Raw genomic sequence first — 20,905 nt, forward strand, 5'->3', positions numbered from 1 at the left:
ACTGTTCTAGAAATAATCAGTGTTAAAAAAAGGATCTATTCACTTTCCCATCATGATATTCCAAGTTCATTTCCATGAGGTTTTAGGCAGACCGAGCTCTCTAAATTTTAAGAGTAACGGCATAAACCTCTTTACATAGTAGTACTCTGAATTTCCCAGTTAAAGAGGTTTGGTGGCTTAACACAGTAAACAATATCTGAAAGAAACCCTCCACCCAATCCGATTAAAGATCAAAACTCATAAAACTGAAGTGAGAAATTTGTAAGGTACTTATAAGCAAGGTTAAACAAATATCCTGTAAATGGTGTTATCAATAAAGGTTTAGTTTGGTCTAACATAAGCTATAAAAAGTATAGCTTCCTGACCACTGCTCATAAAAACCGAAAACATCTTAATGGTCATACTTTGAACAGAATTAAGAGTTACACTCAATGTCTTTAAACCAAAAAAGTTGTGTACATAGGCAAACACTGGTTAGCATTTCCCATGTGTTTAAACACATTGGGACTAATTAAAAAGAGGTACAAGATTTGCCACAAGTTTGTCCAACCTGACAGAAAAAAATTTCCAGTTTGATTTGCATGTAATGCTGCATTCAGCAACATGGCAAGTGACAGAACACAGAATTCTGGAATTCTTCCTTTACCAAAAACTTCCTACAAACAGGGTCAAGTGTACAACTAAACAACTTTGGATGTTTCATTTAGCTGAAATGTCTATGACTGGCATTCAAACTTGAAGTCACTCAGTTGGAATGCCATTAAAAACCTAATGGACACACCTAGTTGTTTAATGGGAGATACAACAAAACAATTCAGAAACCACCTGGCTCAATTAATGGGCCATGGAGTCTTCAACTACGGTTTTATACTCCCACAGGCCGGAAAACTGCTACGCAGCTTAAAATCCCAGAGTGAATGAAAATATCTGAAATCTAATTGTATATGCCTTTGTTCCCTTTTCTTGGAGAGTGGGTCATCAGAAAAACTATACTAACATTTCTAGAGACAAAATTCAATTAAAAAGTAAACCGATCATAAGAAAAAAAATTTTTTCAAGGAAAAACTGAGATGTCAATGGTATTGGGTCTGTTTTGCCCAGAGTGCCACTGCTCTTGACCTTCTTTGAGAGACTGATGCTAAGCAGAGGGATGAGAGAACCTTTCTAGTGGGCTCCACCCCCTTCTGAGAGTGACACACTGCTTGGGCACCTTTCAATAACCCAAATTTGTCTAGAGGGATGTCAGTCAGAAGGGAGTGCTGACTCCTACAGACTGAACAAATCAAAAGCACATCCAGTTTTCTTCAAAATAATTACGTTGCACAACCACTCATTCAGGGGATCAGAGAATATAAGACCCTAAGCTCTGGAAGTCATATGAAAAATAAAGCCAAATTTTTTTTTTTTTTTTTAAATTTTGGGCGACATCCCATGGTGCTCAGGGTATACACTGGCTCTGTGCTCAGGGATCACTCCTGGTGCGGCTTGAGGGACCATATGGGGTTCTGGGAGGCAAACCCTGGTCACCCACACACATCCTACCCACTATACTATTTCTCCAGCCCCCAAATTTTATTAATGATAAATGATGCTATGTGAGTGCTATGTGGTAATGTATTCCCCAGACTCAAGGGTCACCCTGGGTCAGGCTCCTTCTGTTGCAGGGTTTATATGCAGACCTCACAGACCTTTCAGGGCAACTATGGCAGTCTGTTAAGTAGAGGCACAATTTTTTAAAACAAAATGTAATGCTCAGACAGATGAATGTTTCTTTGCAGGCTGGAACAAGGAATATCTTGCCAGTAAAATTCATCCCTGAATTGTAGGGAACAAAAGGCAAAAAGGAGATGGTTCCCTAATAGTATTTCCTCAATCTTCTAAAAAGTCCCAACAAACAGATCACATCAGTAGCCACATTTATGGGACATCCAAGTCAATCCCTTATTCAAATATCTAACATGAGATAATTTCTCAGGAAAAAAAAATTGGCTACTACTTTGTAAAACATCATAGAATTTATATGGAACTGTTTAGTGTCAAAGTCCAGTCCAAAAAGTAAATGAGGTATCTGCCTTCCACTGCTATCTACCACTGACCTGTGGGTGGGTGCTCAACATACTTGATAGAACTTCTGTTCGGAGAGCAAAGAAAAGACCAGATCAGAGTGGCTATTTTTACCACATTACTGTTTATTTTGTATCTATTTTACTAAAAGAATTTTGTTTCATTCAGTAAAGAGAGTGAACAGTCCTCCAAATAAAGGCCAGAGGACTAGATAATAAAGTTACTTAAAGTAATTCATTAGGAAATCTCTCTCATTAGATCAATTGTTATCTTACTGATTATTCACAGTAACACCAAAGAAGGGATTTTTCTTGTGTTACAGCTGAGGAAGTTGAGAAATGGAGTTAAATAACTTCCATAATAAGGAGCAGTGCTGGCATTCAAAGCCTGTGGCCTGACTCCAGAGCTCAACCATGTATCTACGACTGGAGCACAGCAGCAAGTTAGAGAGCAACCTGGGTCCTAGATTTGGTTCTGCTATCAACCAACCTGGAAGAACATATTCAAGATACCTGATTTCTCTGGATTTTAGTTAATTTGTGAAAGGAGCGACACTGCAAATCTAGTTCTTGAGTAGGGTACATAATATGAAATAAGTATGCCTCTGGCTTAACAATGGAGGAACTTAAATAAAAATAGCAGTACCACAGGCATATACAACTGTGACAAGTGGATAGGGATGAATGTAATATTTTTATCATCTAAAAATGAAACAATTGGCATGGGTTCTCATTTTAGTTTTAAACATCTGAACTACAGATTTAAATTTTAGTGCCTTCAACAAAGTAAAGCAGTCCTTGCTAATATGAGACCTTTTATCCCTTTTAGATCAGCAGCTTATAACTAACCCCCAAATCACTCCTTTGTCCAAAAAAAGCACTTTCCTTTAAATCATCTGTAAAAGTAGGGATGAATATGAAATATACACATGCATGTACATACACTATTGTGCCAGTATGTCTGCATAGTTCTGGTGTGACCGAAGAATAAGCCTCCCAAACCTATTCAAAAACACATTTCTTAATTCTACCTGCAGATACCCTGCATTTCTGCTCTATTAAAAACAAAGAGCATCTTTCAATAATTCCAGCATGAGAATGAAAAGGATGAAGAAATTTAGAAGAATGAATCTATGACAAATTGAAAAATCCCCCTTACAGGAATTCTTAAAACAAAAATTGCCCCAATATGCTTCCTCTAGTCCAACTTCCTTTAGTCCTTATGTCACCTCTTTCCCCTCTATGCCTATGTGAAAGAGCAAAAAGTGGGGCCCAATAAATGAGCATTTTTCTTTAAATGTACATTTTGTTATTAAAAGAAAAATTCTCTTTTCAATACTCCTTCACTACTCCCTTTCCCAAAAGTTTTCTTGGGGTCATGTTTTACCCTAATGAGTTTAGTCAAAAAAGAAGGGAATTACTATCATTTTTTTCCTTCAAAAAGAAAAAAATAGGGGGCAGGGAGGTGGGCACCACAACTTTTACCAAGTATAGGTAGGAATTTGGACACTACAACATAAGCCACAATCAATTATGTAGGCTGTTCTAAACTTTGTCCATTCCTATAGAACTGTCAGTGCTTTAGTCTTCCTTCTAACAAATTATGTATTGCTCAGGCTAACAGACAAACGCTGAAAAGCCACAGCTGGAATGACATGTTTTTTAAAAAAACTAAGCTACTACAAGACTTTAACTGTAGAAAAGTTAATCACATCTTTTTTCACTAAAGAATTACCACGTATTGTATTTTTGTTAGGCTTTCCTTGGATCCCAAGGAACCTATCAATTGTGCCAATGGTCCAAAATATCACTGTGTTCTTCTACTGAAGAGAATGAGGCGTTTCTCTTACCCTTTACAGAATGGCTTAGAGTCACCTCCAAATATCTTCACTGAATAGGTAGCCTGGAGAAAAGGCCTCCGAGAAAAACGAGGAGCACCCCTTGCTCTGGAGATATGCTCAAAAACAGTTCGCTGGGTGGGGCATGATGATGGGGTGCCTGGCACCAGCTAACTGGGGGAGTGGATATGAGGAGCAAGGGGAAAGCAAGCCTCCATGCGTGTGCCTGCAGTCACCCACCAACACTGCTTACCGAGGGGCATGCCTTGGACGTTCTTTCTATAAGAGAAATGTGCCCCTTTCCACAGTGGATCTCTGCTCACCTTTGTCCTAAAACTGTGCCACATGCTTTTCTTTGTATGTGGACATGACAGTCCTCAGCCAACCATCAGCAGGATGTGAGTTTTGTTTTCCCAATGTGGTGAGCCATTCCCACATTCACTCATTTTCCTTGTAAGAACCGAACCTCTCCATGGCTGGTCAGGATTAGGGATGTTGCTGTAGCCAAGGAAAAATTTTCATCTGTTGAAGTTAACCCATGGGGTGGCTTGAACCCTCAAACTAGGGTCAATAGCACGGTACTTTAGGGCAAGGCCCTTAAATCTACCCTGAAAGAAATGGCATTCAGTGAGCAGGAATCAAACAGCTTTCTTTCAAAGCACTCAGTGTAGGTCCTATGTTTCAGGCAATTTGTGTTATGAGGTGAAAAAAGCTAGGACACATTGACAGGACAGTCATCAAAAACGATAAATCTTGTCCGCATAATGTGCTTAGAAGCAGCAGAAAGACACTTGTGCAACAAACTGCCTGATGCTCAGGTGAGGCCAACTCAGAGAAAGGCTTGTGCGTGAGAACTAGTGTAACTGCCCCTGCTTCAACAACATTCCAGGGAAGCAGTTAGAATTAACCAAAAGTAAAATTAACCAGTTACATACACTGCTTTGGGTCACTGATCATAGTTGTGATCTGACTCTCCCCATAACGGAGGGTTGTTTATAACCCGCAGCTAGGAGCTCCTAACCCATGAAGAAGGTCCCTAAGGTTCTTTCCTATCCGGAGACAGGAAGGAGGCTGCTCTGGGCATCTGGCCTACCTCTCTTTAGCCTCAGAGGAGGGAGGGCCATCAAGGCCACCCGGAGAAGGTGGATGACTTACCCGTGCTCACTGAGTGGCAGAGCTGGGGTGCGACTTCAGGGCTCACCAGTACCCAGTCTGGGGCTCTTTTCACGTCGGCAAACTGGCAGTTCCCGCACACCAAGAGCTCTCTGATTAGAGCTAGTGTGGATTCCTGGTCTGCAAACGTTGGCCACAGCTCAGTCTGCACTTGAGCTCTCCCCACCTTCAAAGAAGAAAACCTACCTCATGATTTCTCTCTTCTGGACCCCCTAAGTCACTACCAACAACCTTGAATGCACCTGACTTCTTCTCTTTGGGTGTCCACCCATTCTACTGCCCCCATCGCCCAGTTCTATACCTTTTTCATTCTGCTGGGCTCAGGGCTTTCTTCAAAACTATTACTTCTAGAACACAGCCACTTTTGTCAACTTGTCTGTTTTCATTTAGTAGGGAAAGCCAGCTGCTACGTTCTTTTGCTCAGAGGTCTCCAGTGACTCCTCTGTACCATTCTCTAAATTCAGAATGCCTTGATTAAACAAGGTGACTCATACCAATCTTCAATAGACTTGAGTCATCTCTTTCACGAAGTCTCAGAAACTTGCCTGACTTCAATCATTTTAGCATTTTCATTAGCCCTTCGTTTGTATTCTACATGACAAAGTTTTGTAAACTTTTGAGTCTTATTCTTTGTGTTTACTTTTCTCATTTCATTATGAGTTCTTTAATAATAACAAAGGCTAACTGTATACTGCCTGGCACAAATAAAATTATAGTATTACATTCATTTCTCATTGTGAAGAATGTATAATTACTATTATTCCCATTTTACAAATAAGAAAGCTGAGGCTTGGAAAGGCTAACCCACTTTGCTCAGTGTCAAGAATCTCTTAAAATAGTGTAGCTGAATTTGAACCCAACTCCATCTGTCTCCCAAATCGAAGTTTTTGTAACCACGAGGTACATTGCCTTCTTCTGTCCCACAATCCTGAGTACAATTCTTCTTATCCAACAAATGTTGCTGTCTCACCCATAATCTCATCTCAGGTATGCCAGGTTGTATTAAAGTGTTTTTATTTATTTATTTTTCTACAGTGGGATAGATCTCCAGAGGAAAAAAATAAATTGATCTTGGGGCAGGGTGAAGCACCTCTATGCCTGGGGTAAGTGACAATCAGGTTACTTTCACTCGTCTTTTGGTTCCCATTAGCCAGTGTCAGCCATCTGGTCCTTCCGAAAACATGTGTGGGTTCAGAACATAACAGACTAGAAGAATAGAGGAAAAATAAGATTATTCTGTGCAATCCCCATACTGGAGGTCCCATATCACCCCCTGAAAACTGTCTTTAGTTTTAAGGCTCAGCAAAAATTAGAACAGCATAGAGATGATAAAGAGTAGGACCTACAGGTTGTGGATGTGAATGGAAATTGACAAAATTATGTATTTAAGGATGCATTCAATTAGTTTTATAAGGAATGGTGACTGGGACGCCCTCCCCCAACCCACCCCTTGCCCTCCCCCCCAAAAAAAAGAAAAAGAAAAAAATACAGGCATGAGTGAAGTGGAAAAAAATGGACCAGAAATCAAAAAACATTTAAAGATTTACAGACCTATAGAAGTAACCAAAAAAATACTTTGCAGATGATAACACATCAAAAATCTAATTTAACCCCAAACTACAATTAACGTGGCGGCTATTCTAGTCCATGAACATGCCTTCCTTCTTTCAATTTCTTCACAATTTTCACTCTGAGGTTTAATAATACCGCACAGATGAAGAAACCAAAACTGAAGAGTAATTAAATAACCTGCCAAGGTTACCCAACATCTGTGATTCTTCAAATTTAGAACCCAACCTAAATAAAACTAACATTCTACAAAATCTACTGAAATCATTGTGCTCTACCTGTCTCTACAAAGAGCTTGAGAAAAAAAGGTCAAATAGAAAATCAGTTTGATCAAATTACATTGAAGACAAATGCCCACATGAATATCAACATTTTATGAGAAACATTAAAATTTTTCTGTATCCGATACCAGCATATTTCCTAAGTAATAACAGGATATTTTCTAAGTTACTAGCAGAACAAAACCAATACATTAACAGTCAAAATTTTATTTTACTTTTTGGTTTTTGGGCTAGACCTGGGTATGCTCAAGGCTTATTCCTGGCTCTGCGCTCAGGGATCAGTCATGGCAGAATATGTGGTGCCAGGGATTGACTGTCTGCCCCCTATCGTCAAAAATTTAATACAAATTTAAAGAACATATCATCAAGGAAACAGCAGTCTCCAACACTTAAAATTAATGTAAACATGTTCCTTTAACTACAACCTAACAGGGGGGAAAAAACCCATACGAACTCTAGACTACTATCTTTAAGAAATAGCTACTGACTGGAGTGAAGAAAATATAAACAATCATCATCCTAAAAACTGAACGAAAATCATTATTTCTGTATAACTGTAGGAGGTAGAGAGAAAAAAAATCCACCAACATATGAAAATTTAGTCTTACTTAGTAACTGTTTTATGGTCCTATCTGCCAATTTGTTTCAAGTCTGAAGACCATTCAAAAATGACCTAAGGTGTGAAGGGAGTTAATTCAACTAAATTACCACACTATTTCTACCCTGCAAGATGCGATATTTCTATATAAAGTGAAACTACCACCAGAAAGCAACACACTCTCAAGGTCTGTGGATCAAACTATCATAACCATAACCTCCCCGTCTTAAGAAAATACACTACTTTGACATTTTTAAGTCAACATGAATGTTTTCTTTGAAAAGAGATGGCAAGGGCTAGCAATTGCACCCTAGCTCCATTTTCCTATACTTAACAACACCAAGAGTCTAAGGGTGAAAGAAATTTAACAATCCCACAAGGGGACCATGTATTTCCTAATAATAAACTAAACACTCATAAAAACTCAAGCACAAATTAAAAATGATTATAAAAAAACTTGTGATGAAAGTCATACTGCTAATAGGATTAAACTCTTGGGATAGTACTGTATTATATCACTCAAACTCAATGAGATCAATGTTTATTTATATGCAGAAGGTAGCACTACCTAATTCTATACCAAAGTTACCACCAAATATTGGTAGTATAGTGGTGAGCGCAGTAGTCGTCCAAAGCTACCACCAAAAATTAAGAACCAGTTCATACTTACCTCTAAAACTTCTAAAATGACACTACACTGGAACCCTTTAAAAGGTTCAATCTCTGGGACCACTGTGGCCTATTCCCAAGTCCCTCAGAACCACATCACACAGTCCCTGTCTACAGTCAGGTTTTCTATTTTCCTTTTTTGTTTGGGGTGGGGGAGATGGGACATAACTGATGGTGCACAGGGTTTACTCCTGATTCTGCTCAGGGATTACTCCTGGTGGTGCTGGGGGACTATCTCTCTGGTCCATTCTTTCTTGGACCACATCTGAAACTGAGGGACCATGTATTGCTGGGAACCAAAAAAAGGGTCCCACCACAAAGTGCACTGAAGTTTTTTGAGCTATCTCCCAGTCATTTTGGTTTTTTGTTAAAGATACCATACTCTATGGTGTATCCTCGGAATGGCCATACCTTGAAATTGGCAATTTAATTTGTCAGAGATTCTAATGACAAACAATTCTCTCATTTGGTGGTAGGGTCTTTATAGAGCATATCCAGCAATGCTCAATGCTTACTCTGGGCTTTGTGCTTAGGGATCACTCCTGTTAGGGTACTTCTCAATATTAACATGTCGATGTCACTGGTACAGTACAGATCACTGGTAGCTCACACTTGAATGTGGCTTGAAATTGCAGAACTGGTATCAACCAAAACAATAGTTGAATTTCAGGTACATAGTAACTTTTCTCAAAGAGTACTTCAGGATTACCATTACCATGTCTTTTGCTTCTTTCACTGCTGAAGGCTGAACTGAACTCAAACCTCCCTATTTCAATTTCTTCCTTTCTCAAGAAGTCTCTGTTCATGAAGTTTCCTTGCTCTGGCATCCTGGAGGAGGCACAATAGATGGCTTCTGAGTGCTTCTTTTGGTATTATTTACAGGTTAGAGACTCAAGATTTCCATTACAAGGGCTAGAGTGATAGTATGGTGGGTAGGGCAGGTAGGGCCCTTGCACACAGCCAACCTGGGGTCAATCCACGGCATCCCATATGGTCCCCTAAGCACTGCCGGGAGTGATCCCTAAATATAGAGCCAGGAGTAAGCCCTGGGCATCTCAGGTGGGTGACCCCCCCCCCAAACAAACAAGATTTCCATCACATAAGGCACTTCCTTCCTCAAAAGATGAGCTACAAATTCAAAACAGGTGAACCCCTACCTGCAGAATACCAGTTTTAGTAATATCAGCAGCAAAGAGACCATTTTCTTACACAAATACAACCCTAGTTAGCCAGGACCAAGCTGATATCACCTTACGGCTCTCTACAAAAATGGTCTGAGAACAAGAATCATTAAAAGTCTCCATTAGAGGTCTGTCTAGTCCAGGTCAAAGAAAGTTCCACCTATTGCAATAACGGTGTGTTGAAAGTCTCTGTGGAAACTAAAGACTAAACAGGCTGTGGCACCTGAATCATCTTTGTAGACAAGTCCCAAAAAGACAGGAAAGAAGTTATGACTGACAGTGCCCATGCTACCTCTTGTAGACGAATAAGGTACATACTCAGTTTCCAAAGCTGTCAAAAAGTCATGTAACCTTGGGGCCACTTAACGAACCCATCAGTACAAAGTAAAGATAACACAAATTTGAAGAATACTTTTGATAAACTCAGTCGAAATCTATTATCATGTACGTTGTTAATCTAAAGTTTAAAAATTTTTGGCATTTCCCCCCTCTGGAGAAGACTATGAATACATATCTATCTCCATATGAATACATATCTATCTCCTCTCACACTTAAGCAAGTTTCTTTAAATAAAACTATTTTATTTCCACTTCTTATAAAGCTTTAGAATTCTGTTAAGTGTATAAATTTATAAATGCTACCCCCATCTGTATTCTCTCAGACGCTCAATGCACCTTCTGAGACGCCCCAAGTACAATTTGGTGACCTATGGCACGCATCCAAAATTAGCACAGTTAAACTGATATTATCTAAGCTATATCCTATGCCTCGATTCTAAGGACAAATACTTCACATGGAAACATGATTATTTCAATAAGCAAGGAATAAGACACAACAGGGGCTTAAAATGACTCAGCCAAACAATTATAGAAGATACTGATTATCACAAACTGGGAAACCTCAGAATCAACTAGTGGAAGTCTGAGCTAGAGTAACATATGCTTATAATGCTTAGTCAAAATCGTAGTTATAGCATTATCTCTTGGCATTTCTTTTCAAAATGACAAAACTTAAAAATAACTCATATCTTGGGTGGGGAGAACAACATTTTGGGGATAGACTGACTAGTAAACAAAACATGGTCGCATTTTTATGGCCGTAAGAGACACTGTATTGCTGTAGCGATAGTAAGCAGGCAGAGTGCTTGCCTTGCACGTAGCTGACCCAGGTTTGATTCCTGACACTCCAGATGGTCTACCAAGCCTATCAGAAGTGATCCCTGAGTGCAGAACCAAGAGTAAGCCCTGAGCATCACAGGGTGTGACCCAAATAACAAAAAACACAAAACCATTTCACTTGCTAAAACAGTGTCTATTTCAAGCAGCATGGCTTCTTTAGCAGCACTGTTGAGGCTGCCCCAATGGGCATGCTCGTACATGAAACAGCAGCAAATAAAATGAGGCAGCAAAAATTTACATAACGAATGTTTATCACTATAATATATGCATAAAACAATGAAAAAAAAAAGACAACCTACACATCATGCAACATGCTTTATTTATGTACATTATTCATTTTATGTACATATGTATCTGGGAATACTAAGGCATTAACAGTAAGCTTGACAAAGGAAAAGGATCAGTATGAGTTAGGTAAAAAAAAAAAAGTTACGAAATACTAGGTAAAGTTTGATACCAAGTTTGTGAAAATTGCAGGAGAAACAGTACATGTTTACCTTGCATGTAGCTGAACTTGGTTCAATTCTGGGCCTGGGGTTGGGGGGAGGGGGTGTTTGTCCTCCCCATAAAAAACACAAACAAAAAACCCCAAACCAAAAAAAACCCAAAGGAGTGAAGAGTAGAGGTGGAGAGAGTACAGTAGGTATGATGTTTGCCTTGCACATGGTTGCCCCGGCATTCCATATGGTCCATGGAGCACTGCCAGGAGCAATTCCTGAGTACAGCACCAGGAGTAAGCCTTGAGCATCACTGGGTGTGGCCCAAAGAGAAATGAACATAAATAAAATAAGTGTTTAAAAATCAAGTAAGGGCTGAAGAGATAATACAGGGGGGTAGGGTGCTGCCTTGCACACAGCTAACCTGGGTTAAATTTCTGGAACTACATATGGTTCCTTGACCATTGCCAGAAGTAATCCCTGAGCACAGAGGCAGGAGTAAACTCCGAACAATGCTGGGTGTAGCCAAGATTTAAAAAATCAAGTGTGATAGAAAAATCTTAATGGAGAGTGTCATTTATCTTTGATTTCTTTTTCATATTTTATAGACAGAAATGCATGCTATTAAAAATGTTAGATGAACTAAAATGGTCCTTAATTTTAACTAGCCACAAACAGTCTTCAAACAGTTTTTAAATAAAAACTATGTTTAATCTCTCTAATCACAATTAAAACCAAATTTGTCACTTGTACTACCATGGACCAAACCCAGGGTATCACACTTGTTAGGCAAGTGTTATCCAACTGGGTCACATCACTGGCCCTCGTGATATCACTTTACTTTTTTGGCTTTTGGACCACACCTGGGGACTATACTGTGCCAGGGATCAAACTTGGATCTCCTGCATGCAAAGCATATCTATCCTTAGCCAACTGAGCAATCTCTCCAGGCACCAATGATGCTATTTTTGAGGGCAGAACTGCCATTAAAAAAAGGTAGTGGGCTCTTAAAAGAAGTATTTGCTTTCAGTTAGACATTCCCATCACTCACAAGTGGTATCAGTGTCGTAAAAATTATAAAGCATTTACCTATTTGGTGGAGAACAGAGATAAAATATGCCACATAATTAAGAAGAAACAGATAATTAGCCAGAAAACAACAACCTAGAACACTAATCACATTTCCTTTTTAACACCCCTCTAAAGGAACATTAAAGAAAACCACCTTTCCTTGAGAATTCAGTCAAGAGAAATCCCCCTGTAGTTTTTGGGATTGGCAGATTCATTACAATTTCTAAGGTCTAACTGGGCCCTGTAGTGAACAAGGATCCCTGGCTCATCACAAGTGTTTTAACATTATTTTAAGAATGGACTTAGGAACCTTCTACTTGAAAGAATTCATTTATTTTGGGACCAAACCTGGCAGCGCTCATGGTTTACTCCTGGCTATGCTCAGGGGATCACTCCTGGCAGTGCTCAGGGGATTGTAATTAGTTCTGGATATCAAGCTTAGCCAGCCACGTTCAAGACAAGCCGCTTAACACACTGGCCCTTAAAGGAATTTTTTAAAAGGATGAAAACAAAACCTCACAAAACTTTCTTAGGGTACTGTGAAAATCCAACTAAAAAGACCAGGTTAGTCCTTGGAAATTCTGGCAATGAATGATTTCACTGAATATGAATCGTAAGTCTGGAAATTTATAGTCAGTTAAATTCCTTCCTTTAAAAAATTTAGAATGAATTGAGGGGTTACCTATCCAGCTACCAGGCAAATAAATAATCTTAGAATTGTAATGGTTTATTAGTATTTTTTTGTTTGTTTTTGGTCACACCCAGCAATACTCAGGGGTTATTTCTGGCTCTGCACTCAGGAATTACTCCTGGCAGTGCTTGGGGGACCGTATGGGCTGCCGGGGATTGAACCCAGGTCGGCCGCGTGTAAGGCAAATGCCCTACCCGCTGTGCTATTGCTCTGGCCCCTGGTTTATTAATACTTACAAAAAACCCTAAGATAAAAAGATCTAAAATTGAAACCACAAGCTTCATTAGCAAGAGAAAAATTTAAATGCATACTTTAAATGAATGATCACCATAACTATTTTTAAAGACCCATCAAGTTTACAAATAACAAAAGACAGCATAAACTATCCTGGTAGTGATAGACTAAAAAAAGCACCGTCAGTATTGCCGATCCCCTGAACCCACATCTATTAGCTCATGCTTATTAGTGTGGCAGGTATGAATGCAGGAGACCCCCAAGGAGATCTGCAGTGGTCTATGTAGTCCTGGGAGCATACACTGTTATTTGCATGCTCCATGAGTTCTTTAAACAAAGGCAATCTAGATTAGGGGGGTTTGGCTCAATAAACTGGCAGGCAGTGAACTAATGCATACATCCTCTTCTCTAAATCCCAAGAGGACAAAGTCTTCTCTCTATTGAGAGCACACCTGCGTCCTCATCTGTTCAACTTTCTTTTGTAAAAGAAATTAAGCAATTCTGAATTTTGCTTCCTATCCTTAAGCTTACTATAGCCACTGACATAACTTTGATAAATCTGAAATTTCCCAGCAATTTTTCAAAATCATACCCAAACCAAAACTGTCTTTAATTTTCAATTACCCAAAATTTGTTAAAAAATGCTTCTCAGTAGCAAGGACCTATAATCCTCAGTTTGCAGGACCAGATTATACATGTTGTTCAATTCTTCCCCTATTGTACCACCTACTTACTACTTCCTTTCAGACGCCTTTGCACTTTTACTAGTCAAAATTCTTGCTTGAAATAGAGCTACACCACTAGTTCTTTGCTCCTAAGTCTTTTTTCCTTCACAATCATTCCTAAAAGCTGTCAGGAGACTGGTGATTTTGAAAACCTTTAAAATTCCTGAACTGGGGCTGGAGAGATGGTACAGTGGGTAGGATGATTGACTTGCATGCAACCAACCTGGATTCAATTCTTGGTACCTTCAAGAGTAATTCTTGAGTGTAGAGCCAGGAGTAACCCCTGAGCATCACCAGATATGATCGCCCCCTCCCCCCCAATCCCTAAACTGACTTCCCAGTTTCATTTCAACCTCGATTCTGAAACACAGATTTCATGCATACTTTAGTAGTAGAACAGTAGGAATGGTTAATTCCCACAAGGTATCCAGGTATTTAGGCTCCTGGGAAGATGTTCTTCCTTTTATATTACTTCCTGAGTTATTTCCTCCAGAAGATTAACATTTCTACTCATAAAAACAAACAAACAAAAACACTGCGGGGCTGGAGCGATGATACATTTGGCAGGGTGCTTGTCCCGCTCATGGCCCAGCTGGGTTGGATCCCTGGCATCCCATACAGTCCACTGAGCACCACCAGGAGTAAATTTCTGAGTGCAGAACCACCAGTAAACCCTGAGCATTGCCTGGTGTGGCTCCAAACCAAAAATCAAAACAAAAACCAAAAACTCTAAAACAAACAAACAAAAAGTCTTTTTTATTTTTGAGCCACCAGTGGGTGGGACTTGAGGGGGTGAGGGCTAGGGATGTCCCTCTGGGTGATGCACAGTGCCGTGAATAGAATCTGGGGTTACAAGCAACATATGCTTGTGCTCCTCTCATCTGGGCCATCTCACGGACCCCATGATTTGAACATTAAATGTAAAACACTCTAGTTGTTTTTCTGGTTTACATTAAGTTTCCAGTATTTCATGAGACTCAATCCAAGACAGACTGGTTACTATTTCAATTCTCAAAACTGTTCCCATTCGGACCACCTTCCCTTACCAGTGATGACCTACACTATTCACACACAATTTCCCCCTCATTTCCAAAGCCTCGTGAACTGATTCTTCAAAGCGCATTTCAAGCAACTCTTCGAAAGCAGCCATTCCGAGTTCTACTCGCCTAAGTTTTAAGCGGGAGCAATTATTCTTCTTAACTCGACGTATACATGTCAAATCCATTTATCTATCCTCTTCCCGCCTCCCCGCCCCAATTTGACACAGCAGCAGGCATCTTGGTAGGTGATTCACATATTTATTCCAACAACCAGTTTTCCCATTAACACCATATCCTGCCTTCAGTTGAGTCACTTTTTTGAACACAGACTTCACCAAACGCTCCTGTCACCCAACACATGCCCACAAGCAGGGCGGGAGCCCCCTCGGCTCGCAGCGGGCCTTGCAACGACTTCCACCCTCCTCCGTTTCCTCGGGGCCCCCGGAGGACCCCGCAGCCGAGCCCGGGACCAGTGAGCGGGCAACGGCGATCCGACCGGGGCCTGCCCGATTCGCTCCGGTCCACACCGGGGCTCTGAGCACCCATCCACCTCTCAGGAGCCTCCGTCCGCGGGGTCCCCAGCAAGACCTCCGGCTCTCTCCCCCGGGCGCGTCGCGTCCCGCCCCTCAGGGCCCGGGGCCGGGGCGGACACTGGACACCCGACACCCGGCCGGCCGCCCTCCGCTTCCCCCGACACGGTCAACTTCCCAACTTTCCCAACCGGCCAGTCCCCGGCGGCACGGCGAGCGCGCGGCGTTTCCCTCCTCTCGCCTCGCCGCCCCGGAGCCGCGCGTCCCGCGCCCGCACGGCCCCGCGCCCCCCGGCCTCCCCCCACCCTCCCCGCGCCCGCGCGTCCTTCCGCAGCCCCGACACTCGCCGCGGCGTCTTCGGGCCGGAGTCCACGCGCGTTTTTGTTTTCCCCCGGCCGCGGGGCCCGCGCGCGAGCCGGCGGGCGGGGACAGGGGAGGGGCGGCGCGGCGGGCCGGGCCCGCGGCGCCCGCCGGCACCCCCGCCCGCGCAGGCGCGCCGAGCCGGGGCCCCCCGCGCCCCCCGCGCGCCCGCGCCCCCCGCCGGCTCCTCTCCCGCCCTCCTCACCCGTTCTTCAGATCCACCTCCAGGATCTTCCCGTAGCCCTTAAAGAAGCGCTCCACATCGCGCTCGCGGGCCTGGTAGCTCAGGCGGCCGATGTACACCCGCGGCATCCCGGCAGCGCTGGCGGCGGCTCGGCCCGGCCCCAGCCCCCTCAGGCGGCTGCCCGCGGAGCGAGAGCGCGACGGCGGCGGCGGCGACGACGGTGACGGCGACGGCGACGGCGGCGGCGGCGCGGCGCGGCGGCGGCGGCGGCGGCAACGGGCGGGCGGCGGGACGGACGTAGCCGAGTCCCGGCGACGTGCGCGAGCACGCAGCCCGCGGGCGCGCGCCTCCCGCCGCCCCCGCCCTCCCCGCAGGCCGAGGGGAACGGGAGGGAGCGCGCCTTCGCTTCCCGCCCGGTCAGGCGCGGGGGCGGGGCGTGCCGGGGGCGCGCCGCCGGCGGGCGGGGCCACGTGATCGACGGGCCGGCCGGGCCGCGCGCGGGCCGCCTGTCTTCTCGCGAGCTCGCGGCGCCCGAGTCGGGCCGGGCCTTCCGCCGCCCGCGGGCTCCAGCCCGCCCCCCGGAAGTGCCCGCCCCTCCCCCAGCGGAGCGGGAATGCCTGCTTTTGTCCTTTGAACCGGGCGTGCTTTCGGCTGGAGCCGGGAGCTTTGAGTTTGAGCTGGCTTCTCCGCCTTCATCTGCGTGTCCGTGACCTTGGGCTTCTTAGGCGGCACCTCGCGGGCGGACGGGAACTTTCCGAGTTGCCTTGATGGGTACCGTCAAGCACTTAGTATTGATGCCAGCTCATCGCCAGTGCCTAATACCGATACTTTCAAAAACACGACAGAGGACGCAGCGATAGTGCAGCGGGTAGGGCGTTTGCCTCGCACGCCGGAGGCCCGGGTTCGATTCCCCGGTCCCATATATGGTCCACCGCCAGGAGTAACCCCTAAGCACCGCTGGGTGTGACCCAAAAACCAGAGAGAGATTGTACAGAAGTTAAGGAGCTTAATGCCCTCATTCCCTTCACCACCCCACACCTTGCAATAAAATAACAGTAGTATAATAGCACAGCTGTAGGGCATTTGCCTTGCACGCAGCCAGCCCGATTCCTCTGCCCCTCTCCAAGAGCCAGGCAAGCTACCGAGAGTATCTCACCCGCTGGGCAAAGCCTGGCAAGCTACCCCTGATGTATTCGATATGCCAAACACAGTAACAAGTCTCACAATGGGGACGTTACTGGGCCTGCTAGAGCAAATAGATGAACAACAGGAGTGCGACAGTATAAACGTAGTGGGCCCGTGTTCCCCCCAGGTTGAAATCCAGCACCAGCATCCCACAGATCCCCCAGTATGCAAGACTTGACCCTAAAAGGCCAGAGTTGCCCCTGAACATCACCAGATGTGGCTCTGCAAAAAAGACGGGTGGGGGTACTAAAGAAGCTTCCTCAGGATTATTTCTATGGTTGTTTTTTGTTTCTTTCTTTCTTTACTTGTCTTTGGCACCAAGGATAGAACCCAAGGATTCATGCAAATTACTAAGATACATTCCTGGTCCCTAGGACATTGAGTTAGGTTTAAATCTTTGTTAAACTCCCAATGCACTACTCTGTATAGACTTACATGTAGGTTCTTTTCCAGAAGTGGGCTAGTTAGGTATGGGTATGAGGAATTTTGACAGACGTGGCTCAGTTGCTTTTAAGTCCCCATTTCCCCCAACTGCACATCAACAGTTATAAAACTATCTTTTAGGAATAAAGACTGAGTCTCAGTGCTAAAATACGTGCCTTCAATGTGCTTGAGACCTTGGGTTTCATCCCAGCATTGTGCTAAAAAACAACAAAGGCCAGAGATCATACAGCACCTTGCAGGTGGCTGACCTGGGTTCAGTCCCTGGCACCACACAGGGTCCCCCAAACACAGCCCGAAATAAGTGCTGAGCACTGCCCGATGTGACTCTGAAACCGAATCCAACTGAGCTATCCGTGCCCCTAGTGGTTTTTGTTGATTTGAAAAATGGAATCTCAGGGTGGTTTAAGTTGCAATTATTTTGAATGAACTGGGCCTTCTTTTATATAATTGAGATGTGCTTTTTGTGTGTTTAGATCTGTTGCCTATTTTTCTTATTCACAGGAGCTCTTTGTCGAATAAATTGCAAATAATTTGATTGGTCTGTTTGTTGGATTTTGACTTGGTCCACAGTATATTTTGTCATGCTAAAACATTAGATATGGGTTCAAATTTATTATTTTTCTGGTTCTGGATTTTGCCTTGAAGCTTCAACGGCTTTACCACCGAGATTTTGTTTGTTTTTAAAAAACCTTTCATGGTGGGGCCAAAGAGATAGTTCAAAAGTATGCTGGCATGCTTTGTATATGGTATGATCCCTTGTACGGTCCCCAGAGCACTATGGGGTATGGACCCCAAATCAAACCAAACCAGAGGAAACCAAATCAAAAGATTCCCCTGATTTATTCTGTTACCCTGAGAGCTTATTCCAGCCTCTTCCCTTTGCTGTTGTTGCTTTGCTGTCCAGGAATGCCAGTACCATATTTGTTATGCTTCTTGAACACTTGATCAGTTGGGGATCATAATGGCGTTTCTGGGGATGGAACTTGCAGCCTCATCATAAAAGCCATGCCAGCTGGGCTTCTGAGCATATATTTGTCTTTTATTTTGGTGGTGGTAGTGCAGGGGGCACACCTGGTTGTGCTCAGGGCTTACTTCTGGGTCTCTGCTTAGGGCTCATTCCTGGGAGGGCTCAGGGGACCATATGGAATGCTGGGGATCAAAGCTGGGTCAGCCAGATGCAAGGCAAGCACTTTATCCACTGTAGGTCTCTGTGACTCCTGTAATTTAAAAAATTAGTTTGGAATTTAGCAAGGTGTGAGGATTTTTTGATCTGAGCTAATATGTGGCCATGCGAAGGGGATTGTTGTTGAGTGTACTGCAGGGGATCAAGCTTGTACTGCAGTCTTCTGAGCTATCTCCCTCGTCTCCAGGATAATATTCCTAAGAACTAGTGCTAACCTTCATTGACATATCAGCTGTTCAAACCCACTGCAAGGATGAGTGAGCCCCCAGAGAGGTGAACTGCTGTGTCCCAAACCTGCTCCTCCTCCTAAGTACCCTAACTTAGGGAGTACATCACTGGCAAGATGGCCAACCCTGCCGTCAGATACCACATCCAGTCTGTGCTTTGGTTTCTTCTTTCTAATCAGTCTTCCCCAGAGTGAGTAATACTGTCCTGGGTGGTGGACTGGGGGCGCTAGACTAATCCACAGGGGTGGAGTAGCCTCATGTGCATTCAGTTGGGGGCCACTCTGTTTACTCACTTAACATACTGATGGTGCTGCAATTGGTGGGAATTAAGCCCCATCGAAGTGTGAGCCACTGGGGGTACACACCAGCATCAAAGAATTCCCCATTTCCAAAAAATGATGGAGCAAATAAGTTTGGAAACCTCTGTTCTAAATGTTTAGGAATTTTGTCACTTCTCTCCCACTGACTAAACTAGTTCAGGCCTCATTGTATTGTTCACACATCAGCACTTTAAATCTGCTCACTGTTCCTTCTGCCTGAAATATGGCTGGCTTTTCCCTCGTCAGATTTCAGACCATCCTTAGTTACCTTAATATGTCTACTTTCCTTGTCTTCATTACTATTGCTCCCCCTGTATTTTTAATTTCCTAGAAGCTATTTTCCTAGATAATTACCTTGTTTATTCACTCATTCTCTGCCTATTAGGGGTCCTTTTTCTTTTTAATTCTGCTATAACCCTAACAACCTATCACAGTGCTTTTCATTTAAGGGTGTTCAGAGTATTTACTGAGTGAATTAAAACATAGGCTTCTTGGGTTATACACACATACAAACAAACAGCGTTTTTGTAGAAGGCCACACAGTTGAGGCAAGTGCTCTACTGCTGAGCTCCCAGCTCTTACTGAATGAATAAATGATCTCTCACCTGGACTACTGAAATCATATCTGGCTTCTTCCTTTTTTGCACGCCTCCCACTAGGCAGAGGGAAATCTGAACTTCTCCTGGCTGACACATCAATCACTATAGACAAAATCAAGAACTTCCGAGAAAAGTGAGTGCTGAAGGCCCATGGGGCAACATGCACATCGGTACTGACTAGCACAGAGGCCAGACAATGTCAGGGAGTTGGGTGCTTTCTCTGTCACCTTGAGCTATGTGACCTTAGTTTACTTCTCTCTGGCTTTCTCCTCTGTAACGCAAAGGATACAACCGTCTTGGGTATAGGGAAGCTGTAAAGTCACTGGAGATGGTCACACACTGCATAGGGCTATGGTTTAGGGAAACCTTCCATTTCCGAGGGTGCTGACATCTTCCCGTGTACCTAGGGCAAGCTTGCTGTCTTTCCAGGATTTTTCTGCCTTCACATGCAGTGTGATGACTCTCCTTTCAGTTGTGCTGGTGGAGCCCAGTGCCCTCAACAGGACATGGTGCCTACAAATAAGCCTGAGGCTTGTGAGTGCTGCTGAGAGCCTCTGGGTATGCGTCAGGGATGCCTGGCACAGATAGGTGTGCCCAGTAATAGTTTTCTTCCAGACCTCAGTCTTTCCTTGAGGAAAGCTGACTTCATTAGCTCTTATCAATCAAGGTACCAGTATCCAGCAGTGGCTGCTGGCAGTCATAAGGTGGAGGCTCTGAGGAGACCACAGAGCAAGAGTCACGAAGCCTCAGGGCTTCTGGTATGCTCAAGCTCATTCTTAGGAGGCAATACCTCTTGGTCTTCTTTGATTCTTCTGGGGCCAACGAACCCCCTTTTTTTTAAGCTATCTGAGAAGGATATTATTTACTCACTGGGCTAGAGCTATCCCAACTCCATTGAGATGACTCAGTCTGAAAATTATAAAAAAATGTTTCCGGCGGCTGAGAGTACAGTAGGGAAGGCACTTGCCTTGAATGCAGCTGACCCAGGTTTGATCCCAGGCACCACATATGGTCCCCCAAACCCTACCAGAAGTGATCCCTGAGTACAGAGCCAGGAGTAAGCCCTGAGCACTGCCGGGTGTGACTCAAAAATCAAAAACCAAACCAAACCAAAACAGTTTGTA

General features: G+C 43.7%; 1 protein-coding gene across 1 annotated transcript in view; it reads right to left on the reverse strand.

Moving 5' to 3' along the window:
• The window catches only part of SRSF4 (serine and arginine rich splicing factor 4), a 28,234-nt gene extending 12,154 nt beyond the window's left edge, over positions 1-16,080 (reverse strand). The window contains exon 1 of the mRNA XM_056123511.1: positions 15,845-16,080. Within this exon, the coding sequence (XP_055979486.1) occupies positions 15,845-15,951 (107 nt within the window). The 5' untranslated portion in view covers positions 15,952-16,080. The remainder of the gene's footprint in view (positions 1-15,844) is intronic.
• Between the last annotated feature and the right edge of the window lie 4,825 nt (positions 16,081-20,905).

Source organism: Sorex fumeus, unplaced genomic scaffold (genome assembly GCF_029834395.1).
Source record: "Sorex fumeus unplaced genomic scaffold, SorFum_2.1 ptg000047l, whole genome shotgun sequence".
Taxonomy (NCBI): Eukaryota; Metazoa; Chordata; class Mammalia; order Eulipotyphla; family Soricidae; genus Sorex; species Sorex fumeus.